The following is a 17,486-nucleotide window of genomic DNA, read 5'->3' as shown; positions in this document are numbered from 1 at the left end:
AGTAGAACAATATGGGGGTGCTGGTGGACAGAAACTGGATGTGAGGGAAGCAGTGCATACATGAGTCCCAAAAAGCCAGTTTTAAACCTAGTCTGCATCACAAGAAGCATGGCCAGTAGGCCCTTTACTCCACTCTCATCATGCCCACCTGTGGCAGTGTTCAGCTCCAGCACAAGAAGGGCATGCACCTGTTAGAGCAGACCCAGGGGAGGTCACAAAGATAATCAGAGGGCTGGAACACCTCCTCTGTGGAGATGAACTGAGAGAGTTGGGGTTGTTCAGCCTGGAGAAGAGAAGGCTCCCTGGAGACCTTAGTGGCCTTTCAACACTTAAAAGGGGCTTATTATAAAGATGGAGGGAGACTTAAAACAGTACTACTCTATACTTCAGAAGGAAAGTAGAAACAAGGAGAAAACTACTCCAAAACTGAAAATCCCAGCTCAGACATGGCTGCTGAACTGAACTATTAGTTAATATTAGGTTTGCAGTGATACTGTTTCTTTCCCCAAGCTGCAAGAAATCCCAGGTGTATACACCATAATGATTATTTGACTTTGTGAAAAAGAAGGGAACAAAACAGTAAATATTTCTAAGTTTCACAAGGAAGTTGGTATTTTTGTTTAAAACTTCTGTACTATCCACAATTGAGTAGGGGGAAGGAAGGGGTCATCTATAAGTCAGTATCCACACTCTAATAGTTTTAATAAAAGTTAATTAAAATAATGTTTCCAGCAAATATTAAGGCATAAAAGAGAGTCAGCTATTGATTAGTACAAATCACAAGTGTAAAATCTGCACAATCACATCACCAGAAGCATGATTTGGTTAACAAAGAACTTCCATGCTACTTTCACAGTTCATTTTCTTTAAAAAGTATTGCCCCCTAATAAAAATTTAAGCTCTCTGGACTGCTCATCCCTTTGGGATTTAGAATTGGTCTTTAGTAACCTCCATTGTAGTTATTATTTTTCAGATTTTCCCAATTCATCTTTTAGAAGCTGGTGAAAAAGTGAGTACTTGAAACCAATTGAGCTTTCTGTGGCATTCCAGCATATGGGGAAAGTGGAATAGGAGAAGGGTAGATGGCTGGAAAAGGGAAGGGAGAAGGCTGCAAAGGCTACAGAGCAATAGGCTTAGCTTGCACTTGCAGAAGCGGTTTATATATGCAGAAATTTTTTAGCTTAAAAATAAAAGCAGGGAGGATGTTTCAGGCTCTTTTTAACATGCATCTTATGTGTGAACTGTATGTTATGCAAATACACGCTCTGATAAAATTATGGTCATGTTTCAAAAGGGATTTTACAGTAATATTTTGACAAACATGGTTAGCTAACATATCTCTGATTGATGATTTTGTAGAGGATTTCATCTTGCTTTGAACTATACCAACAACAAAAATTAAAAGAAACAAAGAATTCTTCATGACAGAGGTTCTGGCTTTTAAAATTGTTTTTCTATTCCAACAGTACCAAAGCTCATTTCCCTGTTCTGAATTAAAAAAATAAAAAAATAAAAAAGAAAAATAAATACTATTCATGAGTCACCTCTTGCATCCCTAACTCCAGACAATCAGCACTCGCTTAAACAATTTGAACATATTTATAAATAAATCCATAATCACTAGCTAATCCAAATTGAGAGCAAGCCCTCTCTATTCAGGGCTTACTGTTTTAAGTTCCCACTACCACTGAATGTACCACATTTCAAGTCTGATAGACCTCAAAGTACCTTTAAGTCTGACGGTCTTTATAGTACTAATTATTATTTATCAGAATACTCTTTCTTTAGCAAGATAAAACAGGAAAATGATCCATCCTCTCTGATAACTAAATCCTCTGGAACAATCGCAGTCCATTTGTAGATGCATTATATATTTGAGGTACTTAATGAGCTTGGAAGGTGGAGCAAGCTTTTTTTTTCCGAAAATACATCATTTGTTTAAAAAAATATATCTTATCCCATCCTTCACCAGTTACACTTTTGAAAAAAAAAAAACCAGAAACTGCAGTATATGTTACACATCAATACTCAAAGGACAAGATTAAATATAAAAGAACGGATATTACGTACTAATTTATACAAAGTCAAGCATAAGACTATCTCAACAATTAAGACAAAACAAGTCACTTGTACAAGAAGTATTTCCAATCCATGCACTCTTTCTGCATCTGAAATGCAGACCAAAAAGCAGAGAACTTCATTCCACCCTCAGTCAATGTAATGGGAAGTTAAATGGATTCCCACTGAGACTGGATAATGCTTGCATTTCAAGTGCATTAAACGTGCAATCGTATTTGTCAGATAATATCATGGCCACCTGGTTTTGGCAGCCATGCAAAAGTACAGTGAGTTCAGCAAGGTGTCTTACAGGCTCTGCTTTCAGCATTTCAGCAAATTAGAGCACAGCATGTGTGTATATATATATATGTATATACACACACATTTCAAGTCTGACACCATGACAATGATTTTTCCCCTTCCAGTCTGGCACATGATTAGAAAAAAGGCTAAGCTTATGTCCTTGACAAAGACAGAAAGTATTACTTTCAACCCCAGTGAATAATGCATTTCAGAGAGTTGCTATATCCCATACATTAAAAAGAATGGTAATTGAAAAAATAACCTGCTTGCCACATCTGCCAGAATTCCATAATTAGCCAGAACAAAATGAAGCTCTCTAAAGGAGCATGAGGCTATACCATGGAAACAAGCATGAGGTCACTGGTTTGTTGCTCTCAGCCCTGTAATGCATGAGGAGTGGACATCCTCAAGAGGATGCCCTTGGACTAAAACACCACTTCTTGCTTAGGGCACTTTTGGAAGTGCAAGAAATGAGTTTAATCTTGCCTTGGCTGGACACAGATTACACTTCCAGCCTCTCTTGCCTGTGGAGCAAGGGCACTTATTAACATCCTGCAAAAAATAGTCAGTTGCTCTGCTGCTAGACACGTTCCATTAATAGACACTTTTAATCATATATGAGCAACTATAACTCAACATTTCATAAATCTTTCTGGGGATAGAGCAGGAGGAATACTGGAATATAAGTATCCTTGATTCTTTGGAGAAGGATCAGACAACAAGCCCATCTAGCTAACGTTTAGAAAAAAGAGAAACCTGTTAAGGTTCTGCATTCAGAGAGTTTGGTCTTATAAAAGACCTATGTGTCTGGGGAGAGGATGGGAGGAAGATGCCACTAGAAGACTGCCAAAAGCTTACAAGCTTTCTGAGCATATTGTAAAGCTTTAGCCTTTTAGGTTCAAAACAAACTGTTGTTACCAATCTTCAAATTATTCCCAAGAATTCATATTCAAATATTTATTCATCTGAAAACTAGGCAGCAGTAGTTTGACAACAGAGTTCTGCAAAAATGAGAACTCACAGCGTGCTATAGAAAGAGCTTTAAATACCCAGAATTCATTTACCTTTTGCAAATTTAATCAAGGTCAAGATCTAATGAACAAAACCGTTGTTGAATGGAGAAAAACCCACTTCAAGAGAATCACCCTATGGGGTAACAATGAAACCTTAATTAGCTGTGAAGACCACAAACTCACAGGACTTGCCACGCACTCACTTTTGCTAACAAGGTTTTATTCAAGTTTCTCAAAGGTGAGAAAATAGGTATAATGACAAATTCAAATAAATGTCACTGAATACAAAAACATCAAATGTGGAACAGCAGAACAGTTTGCTATCTGGAAATGAGACTTCTTTATTTAAGTATTTCAGCAGACCTTCCAACATTAATTTAGTGGAATGCACAGTTTGAATTTCACTTGAAAAGGTTGGTTTTTTTTGTTTTTTGGTTTTTTTTAAACACCTGCATTGGAGAACACTCTTCACTAACCTCTGAAGTTGGGCACTACTTATCTTCAAGGTTGGATTGGATAAATCTTCAAATTGTTTCTACTTGTACAGATTAGTAGCTATTCCATGGCTCAAGAATGAGAGAGCATACAGAACTGCTTCTGCCCTATAACATTAATTGAAATTAATAAGAGATTCAATCTTTTAAAAAATATATATAATCACAGAGTTACAAAACTTGGTTCCTACTTTGGAATTGGATTAAGTGACATCAGTAGAACATGTTGTAAGGAATACAACTGATCATATATAGAGATAGCTGCAGAAAGTTAGTGCACCGTGATATTCTAAATAATTGTGGTAGCACTGAATTTTCAAGGAGAAAATTAAAATAGCCATTAAAAATGTTTGGAAGGTGAAATTTTAAAACACACTCATTTATGTTTCATGATTCTTTCTTATTTCAAATACAGCACAAGGCAGAATTTGAAAAAAAGAACAATTTCAGGTGAGAAAACTTGATTTTTCTAAACGTCCTCTTTCTACCTGCTCACTTTTCTAGAATTGCATAGAGATGTACTGGAAGAACTAAAGCTAAACATGAAAATAATCGGTCGGTAAAAATATTAAAGAGAAAAGTGAGTTTATATTTAAAAATAAGCAAAGAAAAAAAATTTAAAAGATGCCATGTCAGATGCCCACCTCAAATTTTTCAAAGCAGAATTCTGTCCTGGAGAATAGTAACTTTTAAAAATATTTGTGTGGCATAGAAGAACTCATACTAGCTTATCCTTACAAGACATTACTGGAGGCATTCAATGCCAGGCTGGATGTAGCTCTGAGCAGCCTGGTCTAGTGGCTGGCAACCCTGCCTATGGCAAGGGGTTTCAACTCAGGCCGTTCTATGGTTCTATGATTATCTGGGTTGTAAGGGAAAAAAGTAAAACTGAACTTTACTATGCTGAACTTACAGTGTAGTTTCTTAACTAAGATATCTAAATCTGTTCTGCTCATGTTATTCTGCTCTGCATTTCTGTTCTCATTTTTGTGCACTAAAAGCTAAGGCTCCTCCAACCATGCAGTCATCCAGATTTATCTGACTGAGAGAGTATTTATTAAGTTGAGGAAAGAAGTAAGTTGGTAGGTATTTTTCTTTTTAAATATATATATATACTTGAACAGCTAGTTCCTAGCAAGGTCATTTTCCCACACAGTTATCACACATAACTTGTGCAACAACGTTTGTTATACATGTTAATTCTAGCACATGGCTATGAGTCCACAAGACATAGCATTAGCTGTGGAATCACCTCTTTGGAGAAGCACAAACTTAGATTATCTTAAATCAATTGCCCAGGGAATTTAACACCCTCACATTCTTTTCCCACTTCCTATATACAAACACTCATTACTTTTGAGCAGTATCAGCACATAAAGCCACACAATTTTGATGTGTGGAGATAGAGAGTATCTAGATCCACAGATCTACTCCTCCATAGTAGGAAAAAATGTTGTATTTTTTTAATTAAAAAAAAATATATATATATTTATTCATTTTTATTTAAAAACAAAACACTAACACAACAATATTTGTATGGCACATTTTATGCACAGGAAGAAAAAGTATGTCACACACTTTTCTGGTACAACAAATTCCAAATGAAGAACAGCAAAAAATACCAGGGCAGGAATATCCCAAAACCCTGCAAAAATTTCAGAAGTAGTGCTGCCAGACTTACTTTGAGGTTTTAGCTTACTGCTAATGAAAAAGTGGATAAATCCTAAAAGGAAATATACTGATGCAAAAAACGAAACACAGTAAACACATCAAATCAATATATCCCTCACTTAAAAAGGGATATTCTCCAGAGTATTTCCTGTGTTTTTATACTGTTCAGTATTAATTCTTTCAGTTGAACTGAAAAGAAATCTCTCTGGGATACATAAAATTGCACAGCAAGGTTATCAGATACTGAATAACAATACTTCAATAACACTTGAAATTGCTTAACTTACTTTCAGCAATTTACACAGTCTAAAGCAGAGATGAACACAGGCATGATTTTTTTCCTCAGAAAGTATACAAACAGGTATTGCATAGTTGAATAAATCCCTGGAACACTACTAGGATTTCTACTACCAACCTATTTCTTCGTTTAATACTCTCATCTAAGATCTATCATGGGAATCAAGTTGGAAGATAGCTGAATGATCAGTAAATATTTAAAGACACTGGACGCTAACCTTCTTCATGCAGTATATTTGAAATTGAATGTAGGAGATCTGTGATTATCTTATATGAACTGTGAGCATAATACAAATACATCTGAAATTGCATTAGCTGAAAGTTTTCTTAAGCAGAGAAAATCTTTTGCTCCAAAACTTCTGCCTTCCTCTTGGCATTCTATGATTCTATGATATGATTCTGTATCATGAATCAATCAAAACCCAATTTTTCATGAAAGACATCTTCTCAAAGCTTTAGCAAGGCTTTTTATTATTTTTCAATTTATAATCATAGACTCATAAAAAATGGCTTTGGTTAGAGGGGATCTTAAAGCCCATCCACTTCTAATCCTGATCACTGTGAGCAGGGTTGTCATCCACCAAACCAGACTGCTCAAGATCGCATCTCCAACCTGGTCTTGAATGCTGCCAGAGATGGAGCATCCACATCTCTGGGCAGCCTGCACCAGTGCCTCACCACCCTCTGAGTAAAGAATTCCCTCTGAACACCTAACCAAGATCTCCTCTCTTTTAGTTTAAAACCACTTCCTCTTGTCCTATCATTATCAGACCATGAAGGAAACCTTTGTAACTGCATTCGTTTCTAATATGACCTTTTTTTTCTTTTTAATCCACTGAACTTGAACTGAAAACGAATTGAAAACATAAAAAGTCATGTGGCCAGCAAGCATACATGCAGACTGGCACTCATGGCCAACACATTCGAGTGTGTTTTTACACAACTCAGTGTTTCAATGCAAAAAATGAAATACAGAAAACGCATCAAGCCAACGTATGTCCTTGCAGTTACGTTCCTTCCACAGAACACGGATTTTATTATTCCACAAAAATCTCCAAGACTATTTCATTCCCTGGGTGGCTGTGCCTGACAAGTGCACAAGTGCTTACACCAATTGCTTGCATTTCTTTGGGAGAAGGCACTTAAGCTCACTTCTGTTCCTGTTGCAGAGCAGATTTTGGAAAAGAAAAAACAACAAAAAACCAACAACCTTCTCTGCCAAGGCAATAAAATATGCATTTTCCCCTCCCACTTCTACGAGGCCTCCCATTGCCAGGCCACCTGTTTCCTTCTAAGTCAGCAGTCACAGCTAGTAGGACATTCTTACAATATAGGACATGATGGGACTGATGAAGTCTGGAAGTTCAAAGCAGCTGAAAAGCTTTGCAAGAACTTGGCACAGCATCTACTAAAGTGTCCTGAAGTTCGACAGAAAAAATTACATGATGATTTGTACAAAGGTTTAACATCCAAGTTCTAGAATAAAATTCTCAAATCATAGAGACAAACAGAAAATGGATTGAGGGCCTGTAGTACCTTATTCCAAACCCAAAATAACCAATTAACTTTCTTCATAATTTAAAACCGATTCTTTATGCTGTGGTAAATGAGATCTAGATGAGAAGATTAAAGTATGTACAATGTTACATTCGTACACTCCAGTTCTAATCCAAGAAAGCATGTCTGAACAATTTCTTCAGATTTAAATATGTTTTAACAACTTTTAGAACCAGTGCTTCTAAGCACGTATATACATACTTTCTCATTTCATGTCAGTAATTGTTTTTTTTAAGAATAACTTAGGAATAAATTATTTCAGAAAAGTATTCAAGGTGATAATATGTGCCTACTTATCCCAAATTCTCTTCAACTATGCCTCAAAAATCAAATTATTAAAGAGGTAGCTTCTTTCAAAGCTCTTTTCCATTGTTCAGATTAAAGGTTTTAAGAGATAAAACATCACATGCTGTTAGCATTCTGATAAAAAGCATTTCACGCAATTAATGAAGATTAACCCATATTTAAGGATTTGATGATCAGTTTTCAAGAAAGTGTTCAGAAGTACATGCAGGAATAGCATAACCAGCAGAAGGGAAATAGCTTTGATTCAGAAACAAATGTGACAAGGAAATTAGTATGTGAAACACTGTTTGCAAACCGATAAACATGCAATTAAGAGAGATGCAATCAAGTACTTACACTTACACCACTTCATTACTCTTTAAAAACTATAATAATCCAGTTAAATCACCACTGAACCAGCCACCTATACTGCTGGTATTTTTTTAAGCTTTTCATAATTATTTCCACTGTAAATATATTTCCATTCAATGAAGAAACACGAAGAACATATATTAACCCTGATTTGTTAGAGTAAGCTGAAGTAAGTTCATTCACATATAAATTTAATAATGGCTTATAAATGTTCTGAAACTAAATCATATTTTATTTGCGTATCTATCATCCTGCCATCTTCTCATGAAGTAGTTATACATAGTCTTGTAGTTATCAAAAAAATTCAATACTCAACTAAAGTGTAATTTAATTTGCTTGCAAATCCCTTTTGAATTGCTTCATGACGCGTAAGCACATGCAGTTTATTAGGAAGTAATAAGCAAAGAAGGCAAGCCAGGCAAGAAGCTTTGCTCACTTTCAAAGTCAAGGAAAAAATTTGGCCCCTGATCAAGCTCTGTGCAAGTGAGAACTTTTAAAAGATTTCCCATTTGGTTCCTGAAAAATAGAAAAGGAAGAGAAAAGGAGTTCTGAGTGAACAAATGGTTTTAGAGACAAGGACTTGGATAGACTGGTTGCGCTGGAAAATAAACACTGCAAACAATCCATCTTAAGATTTTTTTTTTTTCCTTAGTTCACTATTAAGTCAGGGAAAAGATTCTCTCACAATCTTGTAATTGTTTGAACTTACTTTCAAAATCCAGGAAAAAATGTGGATAGTTTTCAATTTCCCTGGTAAGGACCTTAAGAAGATTACCCATCCCAGCAAACCTAGCAAATGCAACAAAATCATAAACAGTTATATACATAAAATTAGAAAAGTACCACCAAGGTTTGAAACAGTCTGCATCATTCATTAAACATTATGACAAGTTCTCAACCACAAGAAATATTCTGATGGTCAGCTTTGTAGAGAGTAAAACCTTGTACAGATACAGAACTTCTATCCATCAATGTGGAACTGAAACATCAGTGCCTTATTAAGTACAGATATTTATGAGTTTATTTACTTAGAAGAAACTAACTGAAAACTGTATTTATATTTGTAAATCCTCTAAATTTCTTGACTCACATTACTCAATACCATTACAGAGCAAAAAATATTGTAACTGCTGAGTTGCTCTTAGCATAAATTTGCATTATTTTGTTAGAATTACTCAATTGTTTAAAACCATATTACAAGAGAAATGTATTAGAAAGCTAAAATGTCTACTTTTTTTAAAAAAACTTTTAATTAAAAAAAAAGTTCAAACTCCGCACTCTTTTATGTGCTATTCCTATCTTTTATCACAGTGAAAATATTTGCATCTGCAGTTAATAAGAAAAACTGACAAAGGAAAAGTGACCAATTCTCAAAAACCAAGTCTCCGTGGAAGAAAAAACAGGAGCACCAAAGAAAAAGTTGGTTTTATTTGGTTGTTTTTTTATTTTTGTTTCTTTTACACCAGCTCTTAACATGATGTATTATTATAAAACTATGTGAAAGTACAGATTTGAGAAGTAAACAAACTTTTTTGCAGAAGTGAAAATTAAACAATGAAAATCAGATATTACACTATAAACAGTCTCCCTGAAAGGATGTAGAAAAATGTGATTTTAAATTTCAAAATTATATGAAAAAACATTCTCAGTACTCTGAACCATGACTCTCAGGGCTCACATCTCACGGTCATCTATTTTTCAGTTTGAGAGATCAGAACACACAAACAAAAAATTTATTCTAAGCTTGTATATGGTCAAAACCCCATGTGAGGAGATAAAGGTATTTTTCCAAATTCTCCCTCAAGCACTACAGAAGAAAAAGTATCATAAGCTCTCATTTTTATACGTATATAAAGGATACATCTCCTAGGAAGGCAATGTAAGATTTGGAGATTTAAAAGCAGTCACAGTCATTCCATAATGCACAGAGTACATTCAAAGTACACAGCTGCACGTAAACCAGGTTTTTGCTATAGCTTTGCTTTGCATGAAATACTTCTTCAAACTTTTCTCTCCAGAAGAGCAGTGAGCAGACTGTCAAGTCCAATACAGTTAGCATCATCTTACATAAACAGCATTGAAACATGAAGAAACGTCCTGTGTTACTCATAAAGTTACATCTATTTGTAAGCACAAAAACAAAATGCAGTTTCACTTTCACAGGATGCACATTTTATGAACTGAGTCTACCTCTATGATTAGCTTACAAAGGGGAAAAGAGTGAGAACAGAGGAAGCAATTTTATACAGCACCAAACCTTGCATACTCAGTGATCCAATATCTCATCACACTTCTATATTGCATTTAGATCAGGGAAAACAATATGCATAAACCTAGTTTCCTTTACTTAACCCTGACATAAACAACTTATATTACCAAGAAATACTTCCACAATCTAAATTACTGAGTCGGTTTGTATTCTTCACTTCCAATTCATTTTAAGCTGTATCTTACCTCATTGCCTTTAGTCTTCAGATATAATCCAATCATTTCTTCTACTGTCAAAGTTAGCTCTGCATCCGGAGACTGGTTTAGCTGACAGCATGCTTCGAACACCAAGAAAACTGTTCCCTTTGCCAAAAACTGAGGCTAAGCACTCTTATTTGCATTGAATAGCTTTAGGTCATGTGCCCAGTTTTTGGTTTCAGTTCCTTCTTAAAGAACCATATCACATCATAGCTGTGGAGATTTCTAACATATTTTTCCTGAACTTCTACTACATTTTTCAGCTTTTCATTTTCTTATCCTTTCCTACAATCCTCATACAGAAAACGAATCCAGATTTTGAAAGTACTAAACAAGAACCCAGACACAAAATTTACATCAATTTTCAGGGTTAAACTACAATTTCCAATTATCTTAAAGGCAGTGGCTTGACATCACTATTTTCAATATATACAAAAAACGAAAAATAAGTGATACTGAAGACCAACATCTAGAAGTCGTGGCTCAAACATTTAATAAATAAGCTTCATTTTTTTAATGATTCAAAATAGTTCCTTATTTGGCTTTCTAAAAGCAAAACCAAAAGCAAGTCTAGTTCCAAGTAACATTTGAACATATTGAACATCATTCAATATTATGTTTTTAACTCTGTATCAGAAGACTAATCTTCATCTTAATAGAAACATTAATAAGCATATTCCTCTGTCCCAAGATGCATTATTTTATTCTTCATAGCTTTCTGCTTCCACAGCTTAGATCTTTCAAACTGTCTTTCCCTGGAAATAACATAATGCTTTTCAAACCTCAGGAACTGCAAAACACTTCCATAACTTCTAATGAGATTTCAAAGTAATCAGCGGCATAAATTCTCAGTGAGTCAGTTTATAAACTACAGTTGTGACAAAAATGTAAACATTAAACTAATGCACAGTAGCAAATTAGAAAGGCTTAATCTAGAGACTTCAAAATTTCATTTCATTAAACTAGAAAGCATTTTCTTTTACTTACTGCAAGATCAGTTCAAATGCTGAAATAAGACTAAATGCATGCATAAAAATGCTGCTGTCACGATACTCCTAAATGATAACAGCTTCTCTTCAGTGTCCAAATCCCTCTGAACATAACCTTTTATCAGTACGATTTAAAAATGATGATATGCAGACACCACAATGTTTGCATTTTCAATTTTCTACCTTTGCAAAAGATCAAAGCTTACCCTAATATAAATATATGAACTATGAACACTGAAAATACTTTTCCGAAGTACTGCTGACAGCTGAAAGCTCGTTAGTTCTTACTCAATGCTCAATATTTAATTAGTTGCACACAGATGCAAGTAAAATATAAGAAATTTGTGAACAAGAGCGTACATTTAGAATTTTGTGTTTCACACATCATTATTCACTAGCATTTTTTAAAGTGCTGAGCTTCAAAACTAAAATACCATAGGATGGTTTTCTGTTGCATCACTTTGCTCCCAAAATTTCGGTAATTTAGTTCAGACATTTTAGAAGTATTGCTCTAAATTCCTTCTCTTACAGTAAATCAATCAATTTATTTTTGAGTTGTGGAAAATAAAACACTGACACAGCTCCCCACCAATCAATCCTTCAAATCTGACATGGTACTATCTACACTCTCAGATATACTGAAATCCTGTTTTGAAAATGTAATCAATGTTCACACTGGGTGTCATCAACTCAGTTTTGTATGTCAAACGCTAAACTATTTTTTTAAGATCTTCAAAATATTTGTGCATTTATTGCTTTCAGTCACTGCATAATTTTAAATTGTGAAGCTCTGCACCGCTTTTAATTGATAGCTACAATATTATACACATTGCTAAGATGAAGTAAATTTTAATAAAGCTATTTCATCTGACTTGACAGGATGAATTCACATCAGTACAAACTCAAAAATAGCAGTATCACAATGGCCACACGCAGACATACAAAGTTTTTAAATAGTGTTTTAGGGAAAAAAGGCACATGGATCAGCTCAACCCTTTACTGTTGATCAGTGCTCCTCTGCCATATATAATTTCCTAAATCTGCCCATGTACATAAACATAGTCTAAAAGGCTTTTGTGAAAATGAGTTGGATCAGCAAATACGTACTGCTGAAATTCATTTAGATCACCCTAACTAAATGGGGCTGGGAGGGTTCTCATGAGAAGCTCCACTGGGAGTTTCAGGAGAAATAGAGACTCCCAAGCTCAGGAGCAGCAATCAGTAATTAGGAATGATGATTTCCAAAGGAATAGCTGCACTGATGTATGCATGCATCCACAGTCTGAGGGAACTGTAGTGTACTAAGCTTATTACTATCATTAAAGCAGTGTAACTGACCTTAGTGCATGAATAATTAACTGTGATATAAAAACCAAAACAAAATATAGCTCCATCTGAACCCAAGATCCCTTAGATCAAAACGCCCAATTTCAAGTTGTCGTGATGCTCACCTATGTAATTTCCTGCACTGTTCCATTACAACAATGCAGAACCACACAACTTAGAAAATAGTTTACTGACTTACAGAATGAAATGATAATGGAAAAAAAATCCTGACTAAACATCACCAAAGTTTCTTAGTAATGATAACATACTTTGTTTTCTGAAGAAAACTCTTATCACTCTTTTTTTTTTTTGTTTGGGAAAGGAAGGAAGATTTAAAAATCATTTCTAGCATTTGTCGACTCTATTACTAACATTTTTGCTTTTGCTTCTTATCCTTTGCAATAAATATATTAAAAACATTTTCTCTTCTACAGCACTTGTGGAAGACTAACTCCTAGAAAATGGAAATACGCAGTCCTTGGAGCCATCCATAGAGCGAAAGCATACAGAGAGACTGTAGTACAAATAAGCAAAGAAACAGCAGTGTCTCATCTTCCTTATTCAGGTGATGGATATACACAGAAAAAATCCAACTAAATTCTATCCACCAAAACTGATGCAAAAAAATGGAAAGTAGAATAAAAGAAAAATGTTGCTCAAAGTAAAAGCAACCCAAGATAAAAGAACAGCTTCTGCTTCGAACAATTAATTTATAATAGTTCCTAGATAAATAATGCTTCAAGCCAAGAGCTTTTACTGTCAACTGATAGGTAGCTTGCAGGATACAATTAACAACTACAAGAAAGGTGAGGCAAGTTAGAAGAAGATAACAAATGGTTTGTAATGACAAATGGATTTTTAAATAATCACAAAATGTTAGAAGAGATGGCCAAGAATACGAGTATTTATAGCCCCAAGAATTAAGAGCTTGGCTTGTGGTTTCACTAAAATCAGAAAGTGAAAAAAAAGGGTTACCTCATATGAACTTGCTGCTTTTTAATGGAATTTTTCAACATGCCAGCCCTCACATCTGAATAGACTTTGAAGAGAACACCTATGTATTTTCAAAGTGTATTATGTCAAAAAGCCTTCATGTAAGAATGAAAACCAGAAAACGAAAATATCTAGATTCTGACTCACAGACCAATAAAAAGAACGGAAACCAATGAAATAATTAGAATAAAAATTATGTTTGAAATGAAAAAATTACTGTTGTAATTTTCAGTAGTGTTGTACTAAATGTGCAAAGTACAGTAACTGTAATCCAATGAATCACTTCCCCAGATGCTTAAAACACCAGAAAGGGGATAAATCTCCCCATACTCCATCAGCTGATGATATCAGGTAAGCAAAGCAGGAATGGTTACCAAACTGATGCATGGAAATGAGATGCCTTTAATAGAAGCAGAACAGGTTTAGCTAGTGTTAAGAGTTACATCCTTCAAAACAAATTTCATCTTTCTTCAGGAGCAATTGAACTTATGTTTCACAAATATTCTAAGAGAAGTCACAGCCACTCTTCTCAGAATTTTCTTCTTGTCTTCTCTCACAAAAATTATTACCAAAATATGAACACATATGAAAAACTAGAAACACAGAAAAAAGCTGTCATTGTTGCTCTTTCTACCTTTTAATGTCTTCCAATTTTTCAGCCTTCTAACTATGCCAGAGTATTTCACATACTCATAGAATGCTCACAGAAAATCCAGTGCAAGTGTCTGAAATAAAAACCTACAAATGCAGTTGGTCTGGTAATCAGAGAGACTGAGAAAAATTACTTCATCGTTATACTGGACAATAAATTAAACATAAAGCAGATTAGAAAAGTACTAAATTTGACATTTTTCAAGGATTGATTTTATAGTCAGGGTTAGGGAATGGGGGATTATATTGAATATATTGCAGAATGTGTCTTCTCCAAAGCCACAGTGTACTCTGTAATTAGGCAGAAGCTATAGAAATGCATGAATTCCAGCAACTCTTCCCTTTAGCTTAATTAGCTTTGTGCCATTTTTTTTTTTATTCCTTCTGATATTATTTTATTAACTTTCATTCTTCCCCATTAGACTCCCAATTCATTAAAACTTACAAGGAAATCTCAAGACCATGGCATTTCCGCAAAATATCCTGCCTTAAAAATTATATTCAGTTACCAGGCAAGTATATTAGTCCTCTTAATTATGGAAATATAAATATAAATCTTGTATTATTAGGCACTTGCATCTTGCCTAATACTTTAAGGAGCACATCCTCTAGGAAATCCATTTCCTACTTTCATATGCAAAGAATGCCAAAAACATTTTTTTGCTGCAACTTTTTTTTTGTATTTTAACAAATCTGCAAATTCCATATGATGACAAATAAGGGAAGAGTACTGTGAATGGCACTGAATTAAAACTCCATCCTTTTAATTAAAAATTCCATTAGGTAGTGGAAATGAAAATTGAAACAACATACTGACTGACCCTGAGAGGCTTCACCATAATTAATTTAAATAACTACTAGAAGCTACTCTTAATTTAGCAATGAGATTTGCGGGATATCTTTTTGTTAAGACAATAAAAATCGATGCACAGTGACTTCACTCTACTTCCCTATAAAATCTATTTTTACTTAGCTGACAAATTTTCATGATGATTAATCACAAACTCATTTACAACAGCTTATTCCCTTCACATCACAAGATGCACATGCCTATAGAGGCATATTATACAAAGAAAACAGCATTGTTCAGTGATGTGAGCAAAGTTAGACATATGGACAAAAGTGAACATTGTACAGTTGTTTTGACAACCCTACAATGCTACTCAGTGGATTTCCTGTGAAGGAGACATTTAAAACTCACAGACCAGACTACAGACGTTTGCTCATTCAACATGGCTTCACTCGAATAAAGATAACACAAACCCAGGAAGCTTTTGTTGGTGATGTGGTGCCCTCTACTGTCTGAATGGAAATCTCAACCGGAGACACACCTGAGTGTTTTTAATCTACACAACACTGTACAGCACTGCACTATGAAAGAAGAAGTTTTACACAAAGCGCATGAAAACGTACGCTCTAAATAAAAACTAGTCACATGTTTTATCTGAAATGCTTATGATCTTTATGCTTAAGTAAGATGCCACTGCTTGTCTAGATGTAATTGCTAATTTATATTTGCACTAAACTATCAGTGCTAGCTTACTTCTTCAGAAGATGCACACACAGAACTGAATTTTTATAGGGACTAGAACTACAGTAACAGTGGATGAACTTAGCCTCTACCTTTACTTCATTTTCTAACTAAAGCCAAACTAATCAAAACAGTACTTTAATAATCAAATTGCAGAATGAATATCAAGATCAAAACCCATTACATTGGTTTCCCATTCCCTATTTCTTTAACTCATAATATAGTTTAAAACCAATTGTAAGTTTACATTTAAAAGTATGAAAACTATCATTTTTCCTGAAGCATTCAATGCAGTGAGAGCTATGAATGAGACATCTCAACTTGCATGTAACATGCTACATCGAGTCTTTGACACTACCTGTGTACTCTACATATGAACAGAAATTCTGTCTACAATTATTCAAGTTTCTATTAGTACTGCTTGTTTTGAAGCTTAGAGGCAGACTATAAGTTGAAAAAGAAGAAATCTGGTTTTCCTTTTGTAGTTTCTGACTCAAAATTAGGTGCACAGGATGAGAGACACTAGCTTTAAAAAGCCAATTATTTGTAATCAAAATGTAGGAAGTTAGTTCTGTCCAACTTTTTTTTTTTTTTTAACTGCCTTTTTTGAGTTGTGATGTTTGATAGGCAATTTGTGCCTTTTAGAACTAGGAAGTATGGAAAAAAGTGCCATAATTAGGTTTAGAGCAAAATTTTGTAAGTTTTACTCAGTAAGGACCCAAGAACTTCGCTTAATTTTCAATTGTAATTAACTTTTCATTCACACCTAAACAGAAGACACAAAGAAATCATAGAACAACTGAATCATAGGGGTTGGAAGGGACCTATGAAGATGATCAAGTCCAACCCCCTGCTAAAGCAGGTACCCTACCAGCAAGTCTCACAGGAAAATGCCTAGGCAAGTTCCAAATTTCCACAGAGGAAAACCACCCACAGCCTCTCTGGTTCACTTGTTCCAGAGCCTTCGCCATCCTCACAGCAAAGTTCTTTCTCATGTTCTTACGGGACTTTCTACATTCAGTTTGTGAACACTGTCTCTTCCTGTGTCACTGCGCACTGCTGAGAAGAGCTGGCCCCATCCACTTGCCACTCACCCTTTGATATTCAAATAAGCACTGATAAGATCCCCCCTCAGGACTCCCAGCCTTTCCTCATTTGAGAGATACTTCAGGCCCTTTGTCACCTCTGTGGACTCTCTCTAGAAGTTCCCTGTCTTTCTTGAACTGAGGAGCCCAGAACTGGACACAGTACTCCAGAGGTGGCCTCAGCAGGACAGAGGAGATAGGGAGGGTCACCTCCCTTCATCTGCTGGCCATGCTCTTTCTGCTCCGGCCACAGGAGAAAGGCTGTGATTGCATTCATCTCAGAGACATAAAACTGAGGTTTGTGCTAGCTCCTTACTGCGAGCTCTTTGGAGGATGGGGTGAGGCAGAAAAACCCTCAATTATTCCCAATTTCATGATACACAGATGTTGTTATT

General features: G+C 35.1%; 1 protein-coding gene across 13 annotated transcripts in view; it reads right to left on the bottom strand.

Annotated features, from left to right (window-relative positions):
• CYRIA (CYFIP related Rac1 interactor A) overlaps positions 1 to 17,486 on the bottom strand; it is a 425,736-nt gene that overhangs the window by 11,342 nt on the left and 396,908 nt on the right. For 3 of the 13 annotated variants that reach the window (XM_052664803.1, XM_052664974.1, XM_052664897.1), the window contains exon 2: positions 8,760 to 8,841. The exons of 1 other annotated variant lie outside the window; for it this stretch is intronic. In XM_052664803.1, coding sequence (XP_052520763.1) covers positions 8,760 to 8,829 — 70 coding nt within the window. In that variant the 5' untranslated portion in view covers positions 8,830 to 8,841. Of the gene's footprint in view, positions 1 to 8,486; positions 8,567 to 8,759; positions 8,842 to 10,504; positions 14,279 to 17,486 lie in introns of those variants that run through there. 9 more of the 13 variants (XM_052664727.1, XM_052665485.1, XM_052664581.1 and 6 more) reach the window with 7 other exon arrangements.

This window comes from Tympanuchus pallidicinctus, unplaced genomic scaffold, assembly GCF_026119805.1.
Source record: "Tympanuchus pallidicinctus isolate F22 unplaced genomic scaffold, pur_lepc_1.0 scaffold1, whole genome shotgun sequence".
Taxonomy (NCBI): Eukaryota; Metazoa; Chordata; class Aves; order Galliformes; family Phasianidae; genus Tympanuchus; species Tympanuchus pallidicinctus.
Note: the sequence above shows the minus strand (reverse complement) of the source record. Positions and strands in the feature narration are given on the sequence as shown.